At 54.3% G+C, this 22,702-nt stretch overlaps 1 protein-coding gene and 1 long non-coding RNA gene across 5 annotated transcripts; one reads left to right on the top strand and one right to left on the bottom strand.

The window, feature by feature from the left end:
- Positions 1-49: 49 nt before the first annotated feature.
- On the bottom strand, positions 50-21,616 carry BID (BH3 interacting domain death agonist). Of its 4 annotated transcripts, none has more exons than XM_082350513.1 (6): positions 21,415-21,545; positions 8,504-8,565; positions 4,678-4,879; positions 2,338-2,477; positions 1,424-1,636; positions 50-513 (listed from the first exon to the last, which is right to left on the bottom strand). In XM_082350513.1, exons 2-6 carry the CDS (start codon positions 8,513-8,515, stop codon positions 502-504), a joined length of 579 nt encoding a protein of 192 aa, XP_082206639.1. In that variant the 5' UTR covers positions 8,516-8,565; positions 21,415-21,545; the 3' UTR covers positions 50-501. The 4 variants fall into 4 exon arrangements, with proteins under 4 accessions (XP_082206639.1, XP_082206638.1, XP_082206641.1 ...); XM_082350512.1 differs by lacking the exons at positions 2,338-2,477; positions 21,415-21,545 and adding exons at positions 20,163-20,388; positions 20,533-20,731; XM_082350515.1 differs by lacking the exon at positions 2,338-2,477.
- Positions 520-17,546, top strand: LOC309609274. The gene is made up of 3 exons (XR_014233357.1): positions 520-1,051; positions 12,866-12,977; positions 13,649-17,546. It is a non-coding gene; the product is annotated as an uncharacterized lncRNA (long non-coding RNA).
- Positions 21,617-22,702: the final 1,086 nt, after the last annotated feature.

Below are 22,702 nucleotides of genomic sequence, written 5' to 3'. Positions count from 1 at the left end.
GCGAAGTCCCAAGTGGGTTTTTTTAAAAAACAAAAAAACATTAAGTGTGTTCTTTTTCTTCTGCCTTTTATTTGTCAATCTGCTTTTATTTTGTTGTTCTTTTTTTCTTTTTTGACTGCAGCTTGTGGGACCTTAGTTCCCCGACCAGGGATCAGACCCGGTCCCTGCAGTGGAAGCGCAGAGGAGTCCTAACCACTGGACCACCAGGGAACTCACGATCTGCTTTTAGATCTGATTTTCAGGCAGGGACCTTTTCCAGCAGACATTAGGTAAAGGCACAGTGTGTGGATAGATGTAGATGATGTGAAACATTCACACATGTACGTGAAGAAATTCCTAAATGGTCCCTGCCTTTAAAATGGTGAGAGATACACAGCTGTCATCTCGTGCCTGTCTTCTCTGAGCATGTTTAAGTGGCAGAGGCTCCATCTGTGTGGAGACAGCTACACTGCTGTCACCATCTCAAGTTGTAACCAGTCGTGCTTTTGCTGAGTCGTCCCTTCAGTCCATCTCCTGGAGCAAGAAAGGACAACAGCCGGGATTAGCCAGCCTCCCTCCTGAGCCAGGACCCTAGACCTGAGCCTCTAGGGCCACAGTCAGCAGAAGTGCAGCTGGGGCTTTGTAAACAAACACAGCTTTCACCAAGTCACTTATGGTGCCAAGAGGCATATCAGTGGGTGCGAGGACTGGACCGAGGTTCTGTTTCAGCCCCACGGTGTCCGGAAGCTGTTAACAGAGGCTTATCTCCTTCCAACAACAGCTCAGCTTGGTTTCACAACAAGTTGGGGTTGTGTTCTCCCTCCGGTTTTTATTTTTAAAAGCCCGTGTAACTGAAGGCCACGCAGAGAGAATGCTTTTAAGGCTCATCAACTACATGTTAAGAGGGTCAGACGCCTGACTCCCGGCACATAAAACCCCCAAATTTACAGATAAGATACATCCACTTTCCCTTCCAGGTGGTCTGTGAAACTGAAGCACCAGACTTTCTATATCCTGGGTGGAGGACAGATGTGTGCAGTTTTTACCCCCTTTTGACCGCTCACCCTCCTTGGTAAGCATGTGTTTTAATTTAAATTATACTCATTTTTGTGACAAGGTGAGGCCGACAGCAGCCTGGGGAAGCCCAGCGTGGGCCCCTCCGGCCCTCTCTCCCGCCCCCCAGCAGCTCTCACGAGCCTGTGAAGGGTGCACAGTCGGCCTCCGCTGCCCGGTGACAGCAGCTCCTCTCAGAAACAGCCGGACTCCCAGACGCAGGACCAAGCCTTTCTTCCTGAGCAGGAAGGGCCGTGACCACCTTCCCTGGGGTCTGCCCCCAGCAGGCAGCCCTGCAGTGAGGGTCCCAGAGCTCAGAGGGGGCCGGGCTGGGGAGAGGCGGACACCAAGGGCGGTTAAGAGCCCAGGAGCTGCCACCACTGGCTCTTACGTTTTGGACTAAGTTCCTCACGTAGGCGAGAAGGTTCTGGTTGATGAAGGTCACTGTGGTGTGAAAGACATCTTGGAGCAAAGCTGGCGAGTGGTCGGCCACCTTTTTGGCCACGAGCATGGTCAGCAGGAGCAGGGTCTTCTCGTGGTCCACGTCCGCAGGGTAGAGCTGCATGAGTTGTTCCAGCGCGGCCGCCAGGCACCGCCTCCTGTCCTGCACGGGTGGAAGCAGAGGCGCGGTTACCAGGCCTCCCGCGGGGAGGGGGAAGTGCTGTAAACAGCTGAGGAGGCCAGAGGAGAGAAGGAGGCAAAGCTGGGGGCAGGCAAGGCACCCCCCGCCCCCGCCTCAGCGGGTCCTCATCTCCTGCTCAAAGGCACCTGAGATCAAGGTCAGTCACTGCCCAGGGGTCTGGCCCCGGTACATGGGGGCAGGGAGGGGGATGGAGACCTCCTGCCGGGAGAGGCCTCGTGGACCGCCGGACCGGAAAGGACCTTCCACGCGCCAACACGTGGCAGCAAGAACGGCACCAGCAGCCTGTGTCTGATCCACGCCCGCCAGCGAAGCTCAGAGGGAGGCTCCCTGACAGACGGGCCTTCCCGGAGGCAGGAGGGCTCGACCCGCCGGGCCCAGCCCGAGGGCGTCTCTAGGTCGCGGGGGCCCCGCAGCCTCAGCAGTCAGAGTGGAACACGTTGTTTCAGGAAGAGTCACATCCGTCTTGTTAATCTTTGGGGGGCTCTGTCCCCAAACTCTTGAGTCTGACTTCGGGTTCAGGTTTTCAGGTGTCAAGTGACTTTTTTCCGAGAGACAGTTCGCCAGGCTCACTCTCTCCAGCAGCCACGAGCTGAGCCACCTCCCTGGACGCTGGTCTGTCTGCCAGGAGGCAGAGGACAAGCCCCGTGGGTTTTCTCACTCACCTCCTCCGACAGGCTCCTGTTCCTGAACTGCGCGGCCAGGCCAGCCACCAGCCCCGGGCGGATGCTGCGCTCCATCCTGTCCCCAATCTGGGCGAGCTGCCTGGCGATGTCCCGGACCACTTCCTCCTGAGTCTCAGAGTCTAACGTGCAGACGAGGGGGGTTCAGATGACGCCCCGCTCACACCCCGCTCCCGCTCCACCCCCTCCAGGAACGGGGTGGGTCCTGCATCCACAGCCCAGTGAGGACGGTGTGAACACGGGACCAGGCGCAGGGGCCGGGCGGGAGAAGGACCTGTGATGCCGGGGTAGCCACAACCCGGGCTTGAAGCCCAGCGTCCAACGGCTGTCGGCTGAGGAAGCGGTCAGGACAGAGGCTCCGCGGCCTCTCGCCCTGGACTCTGCCTCCTCCCCCCCCCCCAGATACCACGCTCTTCCTTCCCGGACACCATCTGAGCCCCTCCCCAGAACAGAAGCTTCCAGGGGCTCGGGGGTTCCCAGCTGTGGGTTGACTCCCGGGTACGCAGCTGGGGACATGGGGCGTTGAGTGACCAGCCCCCTCGCTGCTTCTCCCCGCAGCACAGGAAGTGTACTCGGCCCACCTCCAGCCCCCCTCCGCCCGTCACGCGTGTGGAAGGCGTGTGGCAGCCACCCCTGCATCGAGAGAGTTGTTGGCATCGTTTTTCCAACAGCATTTGCTCACTCTGTGTCTCTGTGTCACATTTTGGTAATTCTCGCAATATTTCAAACTTTTTCATTATTATATATTTGTACGGTGACCAGTGACGTCACTGCTTCAACGCGCTGCAGGCTCAGAGGATGGTTAGCATGTAGCAATGAAGAAGTACTTTTAATTAAGGCACGAATGCTGTTAAGACAGCATTATTGCACACCGAACACACCTCCGTGTAGTGTACACGTAACATCTACACGTGCTGGGAAACCAGAGGGTCCAAGTGCCGCGCCTTCTGGTCTGGACCCCAACCAGCAACCTCGCCCACCTGCCCACACACTCGTCCCTCGGGGTCTGGGTGGGCGCCGGCCCAGGACCGCCGCGGGCACCAAACTCCAGGGGCCAGCGTAACCTTACGCGATCACCTCCACCTAATACAACGCCAGCGCACAGCAAATTCAAGTTTTGCTCTGGGGAACTTTCTGGAACTTTTTTCCCCAAGTATTTCCAACCTGTGGTTGGTGGAATCTGCCGGCAGTGCCTGCACAGCCCTGCACCCGTGGAGTTCCACGGGCCCGGCTGCAGCCCTGACCTCACTGAGACGTGTCTGTGTGAACCCAACACGAGCCCTCCTCGCCCCGAAACCTCCCACTACCCGCCCACCTCTGCTTGGGGACAGGTCACCACTTGCCTGCCGAGACCTCCTCCACCTGGGTCGACAGCCCGGCCACGCTCGACCCCGTGGTCCCCTTCGCGGCCCGGCCCGTGCGCTTGTCCTGACCCGCCTCCTGCACAGCCCCCCACGGCCCCGCTCTCCCACCTCCTCCCGTCCAGCTGAGCGAACAAATCCACTGACAAGTGGCAGCCAGGCCTCTATTCTGCCCATTGCGTCCACACCCCCTCAGGCTCCCGACCACGCGCCGCGTCCTACCCGAGCACCCACCCTGCCCTGTGCGTCCAGCGAGGCTCCGCGGTGTGAGGGGGGCTTGGTGCAGACGGGGGCCACCGGGGCCGCAGGCCTGGCAGCAGCGCTGCTCCTGCCCCTTCCCAAAGGGGGCCTAAGGCAACCCTGGCTGGTGGGGACCCCCTGCCGCGTCGCCAGCACCTGAATTAAGACAGCTGGGGGCCCAGAGGCTGGATCAGCCGCGAGAGGGCAGTGACCACCCCCCCCCCCCAACACCAGGCGGCGGACTCCAGCCCAGGCCTCCCGGGAGCGTCGCGGACACCGGGGAGCCTACCCCCGAAGCACAGGCTGGTTCAGGAACCCGACAGAATCCCTCAGGGAGCTCCAGGGTGCGCTGTGCCCAGCCCACCTCCAGAGGGGCTCCCAGCCGTCAGCTCCCAGCGGCCTCCGTGCAGGCAGCACTGGTGGCACAAGCTGAGGCCGGGAGGACAGGACGCACACCTAGAATCTGCCGCACACGGAGGATGGCCCGGCCAAGAAAAGAGCCCCAGGTCCCTGCTGCCCTGGTGACCGTGCAGATCATCATGGCCACGACATGCACAGGAGTAAAGCGTGGGCGCTGCACAGATGCAAAGAATCCTCAGGGACCCAAGTGGGCCTCAACTGACTGGACTCGGCGAGGCCTGCTCCGCTGTGCACGGGGTGGACCTGAGCCCGAAGGCCCCACAGTCCGGATCTGGGCCGTGGAGGCTGGCCCGGCGCCTACCTGTCTCTGCCGCCCCCTCACGGAAGTGGCTGCACCAGTTGCCATCCGTCTGCAGCTCATCGTCGTGGGCCGCGCGCACGGGCAGCTTGTGGCCCAGCACCTCCAGCTCTTGGTGGCAGCGGGAGTGCGGGCAGCTCTGGAGGAAGGCGAACACCAGCAGGCTTGTGGTGCGCTCGTCCTGGGGGCTGGCGCCGTTGCTGACCTGAGAGGAGAGTCCTGTGGGAACGTGGCCCCGGGCCAGGCAGCCGGGCCCGGGAGGGCCTCCCTGGCCCGGGGCCTGGACACCCTCCCAGTGGGCAGGGGCCAGTCCGCAGGGCCGCGTACAGATGCCGAAAAGCTCCAATTCTGCAGAAGGTGGCCCACCTGCTGGCGGCCAGCTGGTGCGCCCCGGGGAGGGAGGTCAGGCACGTATGTGTCTAGGTGCCATCCTGGCTCTGCACGCCTGCGCCGGGCCTCACATATCTTTTACCAACCAGAGCCCACGCTCACTGGGAGTGCATCCAGCAGTTAGAAGCTCATCCTCTGCCATCATGTCCTTTGTGGGCCCAGGAGGGTGTTATGCAAAAGCAGATTTTCAATACAGCCCGGGCAGTAGTGACCACAGGCAACACCTGCCTCTGGGCAGGCCTGGCTGACCTCAGGTAGATAAGCCCCTGGCCAAGCCCACGAGCAGCACGGCGGGAGCCAGGAGGGCCGCTGCACGTGGCAACAAGAAGGCAAGTGCAGAGTAGGGCCAGGGGTGCTCAGGTCACCCCCAGACCTGGGATGAGAGGGCATCGTGAGAGGCTAGGATGCCGAGACCGCCCAGATCAACACACGCAAAACACACGGCCTGGGCTGGGAGAAGTCACGGGGAGAAAATGAAGGTGCAGGTAAAATGTACTTCTAAGTCCATTATGTTTTTCATTAGAAAATACTAGAAAAAATATTCTGATTAGGAAAATCAGAAAACTTTGAGAGGACAGTTTTTAGAGGACAAATTGTTTTAAACAAAATGCATAAAATAAGGTGCTTATGTATTGCTATTCAGCCTTTACTTCTCCAGAATTACTCCTAAAAGGGGGAAAATGTATGTAAAGCTCTACTCTACTAAATCTTTACAGTGAGGCCAGTGGCACAAGGCAGCTGAGAAACTCAAGAACGTGCTTCGTCTCTACCTCAGGAGACGTCCCGGTCAGGAGAGAAGAGGGGCTGAGGCAGGGCTGCAGTTGAACCGTGTCCCCCAGAGACAGGCCCAGGTGCTGACCACCAGGACCTGAGAGCAGGACCTTATCTGGAAATGGGGTCTTTGCAGATGTCACGTTAAGGCCAGGTCATCCTGGATTGGGGCCCTAATCCCATGACCCATGTCTTTACAAGAGAAAGGGGCTGACTTACAGACACACACAGGGATGCCAGTGCAGATGGAGACCGGAGCTGGAGAGGCCAGAGCGGGCTCCTCAGAGCCTCCGGAGGAACCAGCCCTGTAACACCCTGATACCAGACTCGTGGCCTCCAGACGCTTCAGGAAAACACCCAGCCGTGGGCTTTCCCTGCTGCAGCCCCAGGAAACTGAACCAGCCCGTCTTTTTCGAGAGGTTAGTAAACAGGGTCCAGAGTCTGCGTGTGTGGCAGCGGTTGGCAACAGCTACGCCAGGTCAGGTATCAAACCCAGGTGCAGTGACCTCTGCCTTTCCCCCCGAAACACAAAGAACAGAAGTGGCCGGGCGAGAAGGAGAGCATCCCGTGTTAGAGGGCTCAGGCCCCGGAGCCAAGCGTTTAGTGCCATCCGGCTGGGAAGCGTGTGGACAGACTCCGTTCTGAGCATGTCAAGAACAGGCTGGCCTGGACTCCCAAACAGGCAGCCGGCCCAGAAGACCAACAGCATTTCACACCAAGAACAAGCAAGGCTGGTGACAAGCCAAGGAGGGACGAGTGATACAAGCTGAAACGGATGTCTCAGAAGGTGGAAGATTGGATAGTTGTTTATCCTTTTAGGTCACAGGTTAAAGTATGTTAAGAGAAATGATCAAGACTTAGGAAATCTTGCCGGACATAATACAGATTTCATCTATAGGAGGCAAAAATAACTCGTGCTATAAAATCAGTGCCAGTGCAGAGAAAACGATGGAGAGCTGTCCAATGTGTGTGATAAACTAGACTAATCCTGGTGTCCAAACCTGGAGAAGACAGCGCCAAACAGTCAAAACAAAACAAAACAAAAAATCAATCTCATTTTTTCTACCTATCAAAAAAAATCAAAGAATGCTACAGTATAGATGAACAGCACCATACAAACAGTAAAAAAAAACAAAAAACAAAAAACAAACCGAGCCATTATGCTCAGTGATATAAGCCAGACACAAGAGGACATGCACTGCTCCATCCCTCTCATCTGTGTGGTCCCTGAGGCATCAAATGCACAGAGAGAAGGGGGCAGTGGTGGCACAGCGACGCGAGTGCTCTTAATGCCACTGAGCCGGACACTTAAAAAAGGTTAAAATGGGGACTTCCCTGGTGGCGCGGTGGTTAAGAATCCGCCTGCCAATGCAGGGGACACGGGTTCGAGCCCTGGTCTGGGAAGATCCCACATGCCGCGGAGCAACTAAGCCTGTGCGCCACAACTACTGAGCCTGTGCTCTAGAGCCCGCGAGCCACAACTACTGAGCCTGTGTGCCTAGGGCCCGTGCTCCGCAACAAGAGAAGCCACCAATGAGAAGCCTGTGCACCGCAACGAAGACCCAACACAGCCAATCAATCAATCAATCAGTAAAAGGTTAAAATGGTAAATTTTACTGTAATTAAAAACACCTGGTAAGAGAGTGTCATGGACATATATACACTACCAAATGTAAAATAGATAGCTAGTGGGAAGCAGCCGCATAGCACAGGGAGATCAGCTCGGTGCTTTGTGACCACCTAGAGGGGTGGGATGGGGAGGGTGGGAGGGAGGGAGATGCAAGAGGGAAGAGAAATGGGAACATATTGTATATGTATAACTGATTCACTTTGTTATAAAGCAGAAGCTAACACACTATTGTAAGGCAATTATACTTCAATAAAGATGTTAAAAAAAAAAAAAAAAAAAAACACCTGGAAACAAAATCAAAGGGGGAAAAAAGTCAGAAAATCTATAGCAGGGTGAAATTTCTGACGGGGGAAGAGGAAGCTGCTGGATGTCTCACCATGAACCTGACTGTGGGGCACGCCTGTGTCTCGGTTTTCTCAGCCTGAAGGAAAGAAAGGGGAAAGCAAAGCCCTGGGAGTGTGTCTGCCCTTTCCCACTGAAGTTGTCAGGAGAAGCGGCATCTGGGCAGCTCCCGAAACCTCTTCTGCTCAAGTAGCTGACGCTTCTCCTGAGCTGCTAAGCTGGGAACCACACGGCTCCCAGGCCTGCAAAGGGATGTTTGAGAAGCGCACACCGAGCCCCCAGGCGCTGTCTGCTCAGAGATGCAGAAACCGGGCCAAGCTCGTGAACCACCTAGTAAGTCCTCAGGCCTGCGGCCGCCCCCATGGAACTGGTGGGGACACGAAGGGCCCTGGGCTGGACGCCCGAAGATGCCACACTGCCTGGCAAAGACAGGAAGGAGGTGAAGAAGAGCTTCTGCTGGGCCAGGCGCGACTTTCTCTTTTAAACTCGCGCAAAGCACAAGGCACCATTTAGGCCCCATCCTGCTGAGGCGGGGGACCGGCCCACACAACCTCGGCGACGCCATAGCTCTGAGCCCGTGCTGCACAGGAGCGGGCGGAAGCGGTGAGGGGACGAGAGGGTTATCCGCCCTGTGCTCCCCGGAGCTGGGACCCGAGGCTCCGCCGCCCACACCCCCAGGACCACCGCCCGTCTGACCTTCGAGTCCATGGCCCAGGCAGCGTCGTGGGCTCCAGCTCACAGGGGTGCGGGTCGGCAGCCTGGAAGAGGACACACACACGGTGGGTGCAGGGCCCCGTGGGGACACCCCTCCAGGACCCCCAGGGAAGAACAGGGAGCCCTGCTGCCCTCGCCCGCCCACCTCAGCCCAGCCCCCAGCAGCCTGAGCTCACTGGTCAGGCAGACAGGGCCGTCTGCTCCTGAACCCTCTCCAAGTCAATACAGTACTTGGAGCGCCGGGCTCCCTCCACGAAAAACACCTGGACGTTTCCAGGACCTGCTGTGTCCTTACCATGGCCCATCACCGCTCTCCCCACTGACCCTCCCCAGCTGCAGCCCCAGAGCACCGAGTGGGTGGGAAAACGAGGCACGCCTGGGCCCAGGGCCACGTGGCTGCAAGGGCTGGTGAGATCAGTCTTGCACAGAAAGATGTGTATAAATAAGAAAAGAATGTGTATTTGACAGTCACACAAAAGATTCAGGCTTCCAGATGGCATATAAATCCACACTAAATAACCTGGCAGGCATAAACAACTGAGCAGACAAAAGCCCATCGGAGACTGAGTTTAAAAAGATTATGCCCCCAACATGGAAAATATAAAAGAATGAGAGCTGTGTGCATCGTAGAGACGTCCAAACAGACCAGAAATATTTCTGCAGAGCAGTCTCAACAGAATAATCCCGCGTTAGAATGTCCGCACCAGTGAATGTGTGTTTACACACAGTATTAGGCTAAACCCAATGAATCGGTCCTTTTGTAGGGCAGTAACAGTCAAATTTGGAACTTCCATACGGTTCCTAAATACACAGGGGGTAAAAAGAGAACCACCAGCTCCTCTCCAGGGAGAAAGGGCAAGGCTTCCCCCCGGGGAGCGCGGGTGGGGGCCTTGGGGGACTGCATCCCCAGGACCCAGGCCACCCACCGGGAGTCGGATGAACCCACCCTGGGGCCGGGCAGGCTGCAAAGGACGCGGGTGAACGTGGAGGGACAGACAGGAAGCAGCAGGACGCTGGCCCGCGGGCGTCCGCGGGCCTCCAGGGCAGGAGGCAGAGCTGCAGGACGACGTGCCACAGAGCAGGCCCCTGGGGGAAAGGCCGCAGAAGCCAACCCACGTCCAGTCACAGCCTCGGCCTCCACCGCACCCTCTCAGGAACGAGCTTCCGAAAACCGGGGAGGCCGCCATCAAGGGGTAACTCACATAAAATCTGCATTCCACCCGGACCTGCCCTCCCCACTGTCCCCGCGGCCCTGATCCACGTCCACATCGCTGATGCTGTGCTCATTTCCCGCCTCAACACATACTTCCACAAAATGTTTTAATGCCTTAACGTAAGTGACCCTTGAACAATGCGGGGTCAGCGGGTACAGAATTTACTTGTATCCGCGATCTGCATTCTCCAATTCAACCAGCAACAGCCCGTGGGGCATTTACTAGTGAAAAACATCCCCACAGAAGGGGGGCCCATGCAGTTCAAACCCTTGTTGTTCGAAGGTCACCTGTGCATATATGTCTTCATAGCTCTCCCTCTATGTAAGGATACAGAATGAGAGCAGAACACGGATGCTGACCCAGACGGGATGGATCCACAGGAGAAAGTGCCTCTGCAGGACGGCTGGGCCCCGCTGTTTTCCTCAGAAAGACAGTGGGTTTGGAGGAGGTGGATTTCCTTTTTTTTCCTTCTGAAATGAACACTTACTAAAGATTTTATGTAACTGATTATTTAATGGGGGAAACAAAGATGTTAAAACCACTCAACGAGCACACAAGCACCGATGGCAGAGCACCTGTATTTCTATGGACAAATCACCTGCATCAGCATCCGTTTTCTGCAACTTACAGAGGTGTAAAATAGCTCCAAGACAAGAAAACCAGAAACAGTGAGCTGGCCAGAATATCCAGGTTTTTTGCCCATTTCAGAGTCTTTCACAGATTTCCTGACAGTCTCCGGACTGGTAATGATCTCAAAGGTTATTCTTTGACACACACAAACAGGGTGGGTCTCAGAAGAATATTAATTAACCAGCCAGGCCTCCTAGGTTTCTTTTGCAAATTTAGATTAAACAGCTACTAAAGCCACAAGATCAGCTTCGGTCTGGAAATTCTCACCAGGAAGCTCAGGCTGGACTCTGCTACCCCGAGGGCGGGCAGGAGGCCAGGCCAAGCAAGTTTACAGGCTCCACCTGCGGCCCCTCTAGATGTGTGCGGAGAAAAGGAAGCCCAGCCAGGGGAACAGGGGCCACGGATCCAGACACTTGCACGTGGCAGAGACTCAAATGCAGGCAGGGGGTGGGGAGCTTTGCAGAGGAGGCCGCGGGGGAAGCAGGGGGCCCGCTGGCCGTGGCTCCCTGTGCGATGGCGTCCTCTGTGTCGCCCCATGTCGGAGGCTCGAACAGAAAGGAGAGAAGCTGTCAGGTATCAATCGAGTCCTGAAGTTATTTTTAGCTTCCTGGACTGTCCCAGAGAGCACTCTGACTTGACCTCCCGGGCTGGGGGTCACCGGGGGGACTGGGGGAAGGGGCCGGGCAGGCTGCTCTGCCACCGTCCACTCGTATATTCAGTCCCGGCCTCTCTTACTCGGGTCCCCACTTATCTCAGATTCCTTGGCCTGCAGGAAGCGACCTTCCCACCACGGAGGACGGGGACCCCAGGGCCAGACTGGCTTTTCTGGGGGGCTCTGTAGCCTTCACTCCCTAAAGGCAGCTCAGTTCTGTGACAAGTGGCCTGTCACAGTCGATCATACAAGCGTCATTCAGAAATAGGACGTTCTGAGGAAGGCTCTCAAGTTGTCCAATTATATTACATCCTGGTAAAAAGAACGAAGGACAGTAGGCAGTTTCTCAAAAAACTTATGTACAGAATTACCGTCTGTTCTAGTAACTCTGCTTCCGCATACGTGCACACCCATCCTGGCTGCGTCACTCACAACAGCACAGGTGGTGACAACACAACATCCACTGATGCGTGAGTGGATGGACGCAGTGCGTCCATCACGCAGTGAGTCTCGTTCAGCCGCAGAGAGAAGGAGATTCTGGCACCTGCTGCACAGGGCGGAGCTTGAGGACACTGAGCCGAGGGACACGAGCCAGACGCACAAGGGCAGCTGCTTCCTGAGTCCACTTCTCTGCCGCAAAGTGGACTGTTGGCCCAGGGCGGGGGCCGGGGGCTGGGGGCCGGGGCGGGAAGATGAGAGGGTCCTGGGGAGGACGGGGGTGGTGGCACCTCAGTGCGGGGGACATTCACAGGTGGTTACAGTGGAAAATTTTATGTATATTTTACCACACACACAACAAAGAAGGAAATTCTGACACCTGCGACAATGTGGAGGAACCCTGAGGATGTTACACCGAACAAAACAAGCCAGACGCAGAAGGACACACACCGTCTTGCCCCACTTACATGAGAAATCGTGCCCGTTTTCTAGAGAATTATTAATTCCTATTAATGCCACTGAGCTGTACACTTAAAATGATTAAAACGGTAAAATTTTACATATATTTTACCACAATAAAAAAAGTTTGCAAGAAACCCCCCCCCCCCAGAGTCTTCTTTTTGAACCTATGCAAATAGCTGTACCATCACACAAAATGAGGAAACTTAACAAGAATTCTGTCAGGAAGAACTAGATGTCATTTCCGTCTACCAAATTTCTATGGGTTATAGACAGTTGAAGAAAGAGAAAGTTTCGTGTGTCTAGAAAACAGAAATGAAAACGTCAGCAATATTCCGAGCAAACCACCAGTTTCCCACCTTGGTCTGTGGGTCCCAGCAGCTGCGCCCACGCCGTCTGCATCCAGAAGGGCCTGGAAACCCTGACCTGCACCCTGGGTGAAGCTCTGAGTTGTTGAAGCCAGGAGAACACGAAAGCCTGTCTGTGAAGTATCACCAGTTCAAAGTACCTGGTACCAGTCCTTTCCACAAGTCTCTGAATCCATCCTTCTTTGCTGAGGACACACACGAAAAGCCCCAAGTCATCCCCAGAGGGCACAGGCTGCCGGGGGTGATTCACGTGTTTCTCTAACCGACAACATCAGAACGGAAGGGGGTCAGATTCTCTTTTGGGGTACAGTACGTAACAAACGTGATCAGTGTTTCCCCTGAGAATAAAGGCGTCCTCATATAGCACACAGCTTCTGAAACATTTAAATGAGTAATGTTTTCCTGTAAACATAACCAAAGCAGCCTCACAACAGTAACACTTCAAACAAATCTGATTAATTGTATAATCGCTCTCTTTATAAGGTGAACGGCCTTTGGGATTCTCCAGGGGCACTCTGGGAAGTCTCAATGATAGTCTTAGGTGTAAAAGATATCCTGAAAACATTTTTTTTTCTAAATTCAGGGTCCGTCCAACCTTTGGGAAGCTCTGTCAGAGTCCACTTGGGCACTTAAGATGGGGTCATGGATGCCTGAGAAACAGGACATGGTTATCAATGAACGAAACTAAGAAAACCGTAAGCTCCTCATAAGTGATCAACTTTTGTTCTTTGTGGGGCTGTTTTTCCCCTTAAAACATAAAGCATCAAAATTTACTGTTTTCGGGACTTCCCTGGCACTCCAATGGTTAGGACGCCACGCTTCCACTGCAGGGGGCGTGGGTTTGATGCCTGGTCGGGGAACTAAGATTCCACAAGCTCCACGGTGCGGCCAAAAATAAACAATTAAAAAAAAAAAAATCGTTTTGACAGTAAAGGAGGCAAGACCATCAAAACAAGCAAACTTTGCTAAAACTGTGAGATTTCATAGCTTCTTCTCAGACTCAGACATTTAAGAGATTTACAAAAACATGAAACAATGTTCTCACTAAAAACATTGTTTTGTAAAATACAGTATTTTTAAAAAATGTTCGTTAAGCAACAGCCACTGATATTTTCAAACAAATCAACAATATTTGAAAATTTTCTCCAGTTTTACTTTCTCACACATAAAATAGATAAAACCCACTTAATCAAAAGCTTTTCAGGGTCCTCAGTAATTTTTATGTGTAAAAGAGAGACCAAAAAGTTTGAGGGGGGGGGGGGGGAAAGACTCCCTTTCCTTGAAAATAAAAGCACATATACAACAGTTTTTCTCTGTCATCCATTTTAATTACAACTCAACCCAAGTGACTGACCTTCCTTCACAGAGAACCAGGTGCCCGGGTGTCACAGCTCAGACGCTATCTCCAGCAGCACGCGTGCCCTGGGCGTCCCCATGGTGCAGACACGCTGAGCGACACCAGCCAGAAACGAAGCCTCTGCTGAGGACACTGAAAACACTTGAACTTACACCTGGTACCCAATGCTTCGGTATCCTGTCTTACTTAGAAGTTACCTAGGTAGACAATGATTGCCATCATTAACTCAATTTAATGTGCGTCCAAGCTGCACCCTGTAATACTGTTAAAGTAAAAACAATGTCAGAATTCTATTCAACTTAGTTGAAAACAAATTTACATTTCTCTTAACTTTAAACATCATGTAAGAGTAATATTAGCTGATTTGATAAGTAAACCTGTAGAAGTTTGGGGGGAAACCAATTAGAATAAAATGTATTATAGCAACGTTATACTGATATATTGAATACTGATTATTACATGTAATCAATATTAACTATAATACCAATAAATCAGAGAAAAGACACAGCTTTGTAAAGCCCCAAATTATTAATTTATCCTCATTTGCCAAAGATTTATCTTAATTATGTGAACCTGCATTCTTTTTTGTGATATAGTTGATGTATAATATAAGTTACAGGTGTACAACATAGTGATTCACAATTTTTAAAGGTTATACTCCATTTATAGTTATTATAAAATATTGGCTATATTCCCTGTGGTGTACAATATTATCCTTGTAGCTTATTTATTTTATACATAGTAGTTTGTACCTCTTAATCCCCTCCCCCTGTCTTGCCCCTCCCCTTTCCCTCTCCCACTGGTAGCTACTGGTTTGTTCTCTGTACCTGTGAGTCTGTTTGTAAACCTGTATTCTTTTTTTTTTTTTTAATTTTTTTTATTTATATTTTTATTTTATGGCTGTGTTGGGTCTTCGTTCCCGTGCGAGGGCTTTCTCCAGTTGCGGCAAGTGGGGACCACCCTTCATCGCGGTGCGCGGGCCTCTCACCACCGCAGCCTCTCCCGTTGCGGAGCACAGGCTCCAGACGCGCAGGCTCAGCAGTTGTGGCTCACGGGCCTAGCTGCTCCGCGGCATGTGGGATCCTCCCAGACCAGGGCTCGAACCCGTGTCCCCTGCATTGGCAGGCAGACTCTCAACCACTGCGCCACCAGGGAAGCCCCAAACCTGTATTCTTAAAACGTTTCTGAGTTTGGACTTCCCTGGTGGCACAGTGGTTAAGAATCCACCTGCCAATGCAGGGAACACGGGTTCGAGCCCTGGTCTGGGAAGATCCCACACGCTGCGGACCAACTAAGCCCGTGCACCACAACTACTGAGTCTGCGCTCTACAGCCCACGAGCCATGACTACTGAGCCCATGCGCCACAACTACTGAGCCCGCGTGCCACAACTACTGAAGCTCGCACTCTGCAACAAGAGAAGCCACCGCAATGAGAAGCCCACAACGAAGAGTAGCCCCCGCTCGCCGCAACTAGAGAAAGCCCGCACACAGCAACAAAGACCCAAAAATAAATAAATAAAGAAAATCTGAGTTCCTTTCTGTGCATTTTAAATTTTTTTTTTTTTTTTTTTTTTTATTTATTTTATTTTTGGCTGTGTTGGGTCTTCGTTTCTGTGCGAGGGCTTTCTCTAGTTGTGGCAAGCGGGGGCCACTCTTCATCGCGATGCGCGGGCCTCTCACTATCGCCGCCTCTCTTGTGGAGCACAGGCTCCAGACGCGCAGGCTCAGTAGTTGTGGCTCACGGGCCCAGCTGCTCCGCGACACGTGGGATCTTCCCAGACCAGGGCTCGAACCCGTGTCGCCTGCATTGGCAGGCAGATTCTCAACCACTGCGCCACCAGGGAAGCCCAAATTTTTTTTTTTTTAATTTTATTTATTTATTTATTTATTTATGGCTGCGTTGGGTCTTCGTTTCTGTGCGAGGGCTTTCTAGTTGCGGCAAGTGGGGGCCACTCTTCATCGCGGTGCGCAGGCCTCTCACCATCGCGGCCTCTCTTGTTGCGGAGCACAGGCTCCAGACGCGCAGGCTCAGTAATTGTGGCTCATGGGCCCAGTTGCTCCGCGGCATGTGGGATCTTCCCAGACCAGGGCTCGAACCCATGTCCCCTGCATTGGCAGGCGGATTCTCAACCACTGCGCCACCAGGGAAGCCCCTAAATTTTTTTAAAGTCTAATGCATTTAAATTATTAGAAACGAGATTTCCTGATTTTTTGGAAATTTTAGAAATATTTGATTTATATAAGCATTTATTTAGGTCCACAAGCCAATGAGAACAGGGTTCCTCCAATTTGAGACACTTCACAACCTAACTCCCTAATGATGAGAAAACGTTTCGCACATTTACACACCAAGAGGCCAAGGCCTTGCTGAATTACAGACCCACAGGGCACACGGCGTCGGTCCCACAACTTCAGGGCCAGGTCAAGAGTAAACACAGAAACACCAAGGCTCACGGGTCCGGATGTCAAGGAGTGGTTCTCCGTGGTGGCACAAAATTCTGAACTGAGCTCAGAAGAGACCAAGGACACAAACCACAGTCTGACCACCCAGATCCTCTGTCCTCTCCCGCTCAACACAGGGCAGAGCTCTGACACGTGCCCACAAGGACCACAGTCAGCGAAGGCACCAACGGAGTGACTGGTCCACATGTGCAAACACGAAACCCAGCCAAACACAGGACAGAGGGAGCCACTCCACTGGCCCTGAGATGTGGCCTCTGGGGGCTGAAACCCACTGGCACACATTCAGGGACGGCTCCAAAACTGGCAGCCAAAGAAGAGGGCGAAACCATGACTTTCATACAAATACAAAACAATAAAATGAACACATGTCCAAGATTTTATTTATTAGCTCATTAATTAGTGAGGGAACCAGTAAGATAGATGATAACAACCAGTTTCTAGATAACGTGGATTTCTAAGGCGGCCGCCAGGTCTGCTGAGATCACGTAAGACAGTCCTTCCCCCGAAGCGGGTGAACAGGGTCAACGCAGAGCCACAGGAGGCCCAGGCCAGTGTCCACGTGGGCCCCTTCTGACGATTCGTGGCGGGGTGGGAGCTGCCACTCACCCAGAACACAGTGTGACCTCACTGCCAGCCCCTTGCCACCTGGATTCGCCAGGACAGAAGCTGGAGTGTGGACGCTGGTCTGTCTCTCTGGCTCCTTTGCGCCAAGCTCTCCATCCCTCAGGCCTCCCCAGACGCTGGGCACATCCTCAGAAACCCCAGTGCCTGCTCCGCTCCTCGGCCCTCCCCTCCATCCCACAGGCCTGGGAACCACTGGCTTTCAATCCTGGCTGCACACACTGGGAGCAACCGAGAGACTTTAAGATACTGATTTGACATGATCTTACATATGGGAAAGCCCCAGGAATCCACTAAAACACCCCTGGAAGTAATAAATGAGTTCACCAGCGCTGCAGGACACAATCTCTGCAAGATCTGTTGTACTTCTACGTGCCAGCAATAAACAACCCAAATATGAAACTGAGAAACAGAACAGCATCAAGAGAAATAAGGTACTTCAGAATACAATGAACAAAAGTGTAAGGCTTGTACAGCGAAAACTACAAACATCGTTGAAGGAAAGTAAAGACCTAAATAAATGAAATCACTCCTGCCCATGGACTGGAGGATGTATTCCGTTCCACCAGTGGGAGCCCCCCAGACACCCACGGACCCAACACAGTTACCCTCAAGCTCCCAGCTGGCTTTTCCGCAGAAAGTGACAAATGGCTCCTGTTTCATGAGGAAATGCAAGGGGCACAAAATAGCCAAAGTAAAAAAGAACAAAGCTGGCAGACTCACACTCCCCAACTTCAAAACTTATGACTGAGCTACAGTAATTGAGACAATGTGGTACTGGCAAAGGATAACCTCACAGATCAATGGACCAGAAATGACAGTCCGTAAATAAACCCTAATATTTATGGTTCATCGACCTCTGACAAAGGGGCCAAGACCAGGGTAAAGAATAGGCTTTTTAGCAAATGGTGCTGGGACAGCTGGGTATCACAGGGGCGAAAGCATGAATTTGGGCCCCTACCTCATATCATATATAAAAACTAACTCAAAACATATCATAGGCCTAAATATAAGAGCTAAAACCATTAAAAAAAAAAAAAACTCTTAGAAGAGAACAAAGGAATAAAACTTTATGACCTTGGGAGAGGCAGTGATTTCTTAGATATGACACCAAAAGAACAAGTCATACAAGAAAAAAATAGATAACTGGACTTCATGAAAATTAAAAACCTTTGTGCTTCAAAGGAAATGATCAGTGAAAACACAACCCACAGAATGGGAAAAAATGCTTGTGAATCATTTACCAGACAAGGGACTTGTACCCAGAATATACAAAGAATTCTTGTTAACAACAATAAAAAAACAACCCAGTTAAAAATTGGGCAAAAGATTTTAATAGGATCCAAAGATATACAAGTGGTCAACAGGCACATGAAAAGATGCTCAACATCATTAACCACTACGGAAATGATAATCAAAACCAAAATGAGAGGGGAATTCCCTGGCGGTCCAGTGGTTAGGACTCTGCACTTTCACTGCTGAGGGCCCGGGTTCAATCCCTGGTCAGGGAACCAAGCTCCCCACAAGCCACGCGTGTGGCGCGGCCAAAAAAAAAAAGAAAGGAAAAAACCCCACAATGAGATACCCCTTCACACCCACCAAGACAGCTAGACAGCAAAAGGATAATAGCACGTGGTAGCGAGGATGTGGAGAAGCCGGAAGCCTCATACCGTGCAGGTGGAAACGTAAGATAGTGCAGCCACTTTGGAAAACAGTTCTGCAGCTCCTCAGAATGTTAAACAGAGCTATCACAAGACCCAGCAATTCCACTCCTAGGCAGGCATATATACAAGAGAAATGAAAACACACGTCCACACAGAAACTTGTACACGAATGTTCATCGTGACATCATTCAAGGCAGCAAAAAGCCGAATGTCTATCAACTGGTGAATGGATAAAGAAAATGTAGTATATTCATAAAACGGAATATTTATTTGGCCATAAAAGGGAATGAAATTTGAAACACTGGATGAACTCTGAAACATTATGCTGAATGAAAACAATCTAGTCAGAGAAAACCACAGATTGTATGACTCCATTTATATGAACTTCCCAGAATAGGCAACTCCACAGAGAAAAAAGTAGATTAGGGTCACCTGGGGCTGTGGGGATAAGGGGACTGGGGGGTGATTGATAATGTGCGTGGTTTCTTTGGGGGCTGCTGAGATGCTCAAAAATTAGATTGTGGTGATGGCTGCACAACTCTGAGAGTAAACTGGAAACCACTTTAAATGGGGAAATTTTATGATATGTGAAATACCTCAATAAGAGGTTTAAAAAGCAGCCCAAGGGAGGGCGGAATAAAGAGGGGGAGCCACCCCGTCACACAAGCCCCAGAAGTGAAGCCCACCCCCCCAGTGCGAAAAGCCTCCGAGTCCCAGTGTCCTCGTCTCCCGCCGCCCGACCTGCCCAGGCCCTGGCCGAGAGGTGTGCGCACACGGGGTGCGGCAAGACGGCCCGCAGAGGCCGGTGTGCCGGGGGCCGCTCCAGAGCGTCGAGGTGGGCCTCTGTCCCAACAACCTCCCTCGCCTTGGAGCCAGGGAGAAGAAAAGGGATGTCCCACGGCCCTCCTGGTGACCCGGACCCCTGGCCCCGGAAGAGGCCTCTCCCCACGCGTGGCAGCCCCGCTCCCAGCCGGCCGCCACATCCTTTCACCAGGGCAGAAGGTCCCTGGGCCCCACGGCACTCGTGTGCCTGAAGGTGACCAGCCCCTCTTCAACCTGCTCTGTGACCCAGAGGGGACTCGAGTCCTCCCCACCCGCGATGACAGGACACTGAGGGAAGGGGATAACTGCAAACGAGCCACTTCCTCACTGTCTCAGTGGTGGCTTCTAGGACCCTGGACACAAATACCCACACAAAAGCCAACCGAGAACTCAATCTGCAGCAGAACCTCCAGAAGTGGTTGCTCTGCGGTTCACCCAGATAGATGATCACGTCCGTCCGCTGTTCACTGGAAACTTCCCCATTCAGCCCAGCACAGGCAGGAAGAGGAAGGAGGGAAAGGACCGGGGAGGGCTCTTGGGGAAAAGGCCCAGAGAGGGTCCACGGCACCGCCCCACGCTTCCCCCGCCCCCGAGGCTGCCCGCAGGGAGGGGTCTGCAGAAAGGCCAGGCCCTCCCCACCACCACCCCGGGTCTAGCAGGTGCAGGGGAGCAGGGCTGGGACGTGGGGCGGCGGCCGGGAACCCAGGCAGCGCAGCCCCGCAGGGAGAGCTGGGGCTCTGGGGCGGCAGGGTACTCAAGCGTCTTCGTCTCGGATCAGCATTCGTCCAGACACAAAGCTCTGCCCGCGTGTCCCGCCCAGTGAGCTCCGCGTGTGCTTCGGGCGAGCACACGTGTGGCCCCCGGGGCCCAGATGCTGCTGTCAGATCCTGTGCAAGGGAGGCCCAGCAGGGTGGGGAGCACCGCAGGCCTCCACTCCCTCCACAGCCCCCACCTGACGTCCGGCCACCAGAGGCGCAGCCACAGAAGCACCTGCCAGAGCTCTGGAGCGAGGCTTCTCAGGGCCGACAGTCCGGACGCGGCGTCCCGGGCACCTCCGCACGACGCGCGCTCCTCCATCGGGGCACAGGCCCCACCCCTCCCCCGCCACAGGCAGCGCCAGGCCGGTCCCCCTCCTCCTTGCTCCTGGGTGCCGGGGCGTCCGGGCAGGCCGCTCGCATCTGCAGTGAGTGGGACCTCCAGTCCTGGGTCTGCGAAGGCCCGGGAGCAGGGCCCCTCCCCCAGCACTCCCGCACTGCTGGCAAGCTCCTATCCACCCCTCAGAGTCCACCTCGGACGGCCTGACCTGCTCAGACAAGACTGACGGGACCCAGCCCCTGTTCCGGCAGCTCTCTGCTCCAAAGCCTGCATCCCGGTGTCCCACCGTTGCCATTCCCACCACACAGCGCCCTGCCCCGCGGAGTCTTCTCTGGGCCCAGCCCAGAGAACTCCGTCCTCGGACCCCGGCGGAAAGGCTGCCCCGTGCGCGGCGCTGAGCTCCCCCCTCGGGGCAGGAGGCCAGAAGCCGCCCCGCGGGCCGCCCCATCCTCTTCCCCGCGGTGCCTTCCTAGAGCCAGCTCAACCCCTGCAGCCGGAGGGCTCCTCCCACCCTCCCCCAGCTCGAGCGCAGACCCTCTTCCAGGGACAGTCACCCGTGGCTCCCGGCGGACTCAGGGTTTGCCCGGAGATGGCAGGGACCCGGGCCCAGGAGAGCCCCCGGCCCGACCCGCCTGCGTCCCGACGGGTGGGATGGGACTGGGAACCACGTGCCCCTGCTGAAGCCGCCGACGGAGGCCTGGGCAGCAGACAGACCCGCAGGAGGGGCATGGCCGGGGCGGAGTCGCCCGAAAGGGTCTCAGGGGTGAGGCCCCCCTCAGTGAAGACCACCCCCTCCCCCGTGAGGGCCATCCCACCCCGGCAGCGCAGCGCGTCCCGCTCGCTGGATGAAAGAAACGCGCCCCACGCCCCGCGCCCGGCCTGCTGGCTGAGGGTCTCGGATCTCTCAGGGTTTCCGGTCACTAAGTCACTCAACAACCCACTTCCGCCGCCCGCAGCGTGTCCAGAGCAGCGCGAGCCGGGGACGCGCCTCGGCCCGCACCCGCGTCTGCCTCACGCGGAGGGAGCAGCGGGACGGAGCGCGCGGGGGCAGGGAGGGGGCGGCCCAGGGGCGGAGGGCGCGGGGACTGGGGACGCCCGGCGGCACTCACCTCCCACGGCGGCGCCAGGCGGCGAGGCGGCTGCGCACCAGGCTCGGGCGGGAAAAAGCCGACGTCCCGGGGGTGGAGCGCGCAGCCGCCGCGAGCCCACTTCCGGTAGCTCCCGCCCCGCCCGACAAGGCTCCGCCCCCTTACTGCCGGCCACGCCCTCCCCGGCACGGCCACGCCCCCACTCCATCATTTCCTCAACCTTGCCGCGGCCCCGCCCCTTCCCGGCCGCACACCGACAAGGCTCCGCCCCAGGCCCACCTCCAGGCCCCGCCCCTCGCCAGGTCCCTGGGGGCCGCGCGCGAAGAAGCAGGAACAGAGGCCTACAGGGACCAGGGCAGTCGCTACACGCGAACTCAGGAATAGAAACTGAATTTTAAAAAGAAGAAAAAAGACCGGAAACAAATACAACCAGAAACCATGGGCTGGTTACAGTAAAATCATAAAATCGCAGGATTTTCTACTTTTTTGTACTTCCCAATTTTTCTTAAGTGACTGTGGCACCAATTTTACAGTGAATAAAAACTATGGAATAGGGACTTCCCTGGTGGCGCAGTGGTTAAGAATTCGCCTGCCAGTGCAGGGGACACAGGTTCGAGCCCTGGTCCGGGAAGATCCCACATGCTGCGGAGCAACTAAGCCCATGCGCCACAACTACTGAGCCTGCGCTCTAGAGCCCGCGAGCCACAACTACTGAGCCCGCGTGCCACAACTACTGAAGCCCGCGACCTAGAGCCTGTGCTCTGCAACAAGAGAAGCCACTGCAATGCGAAGCCTGTGCACCGCAACAGGGAGTAGCCGCCGCTCGCCGCAACTAGAGAAAAGCCCTCACGTAGCAACAAAGACCCAACACAGCCAAAAATAAATTAATTAAATAAATTAATTTTTTTAAAAAACTATGTAATAAAGATCACATAATGGAACTGGGAACCACGTGCCCCTGGCAGAGGCCACTGAGGGAACAGTTTTTAAATCTAGGCAGTGTTATCTATGTCCCAACTTGATTTCTTTATCAGAGCTGCATATCCAAGTGATAAAAGTATTAAACAGCAAGTACTTCTTTTAAATGGGGCTCCTGGCAGTCAAAACAAGAGAGACAGAGCGAGGGACTGATTTCACAGCCCTGCAAGGAAAGGATGGAGCTGCCAATTTCCACTGCAAGAGAGTCCAACTTTGTCTCACACCTAACTTCAAATGAAATTTTTGGCTTTTATGTGCAGCTCTGAAGGGACAATCTAGAAAATCTGAAATAGAGCAGGTTCATCCCAACAGACACATGACTGGTGTGAAG

The sequence above is a fragment of the Balaenoptera borealis genome, assembly GCF_965194805.1.
Source record: "Balaenoptera borealis genome assembly, chromosome: 13".
Taxonomy (NCBI): domain Eukaryota; kingdom Metazoa; phylum Chordata; class Mammalia; order Artiodactyla; family Balaenopteridae; genus Balaenoptera; species Balaenoptera borealis.
The sequence above is the reverse complement of the archived record's forward strand: the minus strand, read 5'-3'. Positions and strand labels throughout refer to the sequence as shown.

What these genes read in the sequence shown, in the direction of transcription:
- BID (XM_082350512.1), bottom strand. Translation starts at nt 20,600, where the DNA reads ATGGCAACGGTGGGACACCGGGATGCAGGCTTTGGAGCAGAGAGCTGC. An exon ending in CTCTGGTGGCCGGACGTCAG is followed by an intron (nt 8,566 to 20,162) that starts GTGGGGGCTGTG and finishes GTCCTCTTCCAG; the next exon opens with GCTGCCGACCCGCACCCCTG. An exon ending in CCTGGGCCATGGACTCGAAG is followed by an intron (nt 4,880 to 8,503) that starts GTCAGACGGGCG and finishes CTCTCCTCTCAG; the next exon opens with GTCAGCAACGGCGCCAGCCC.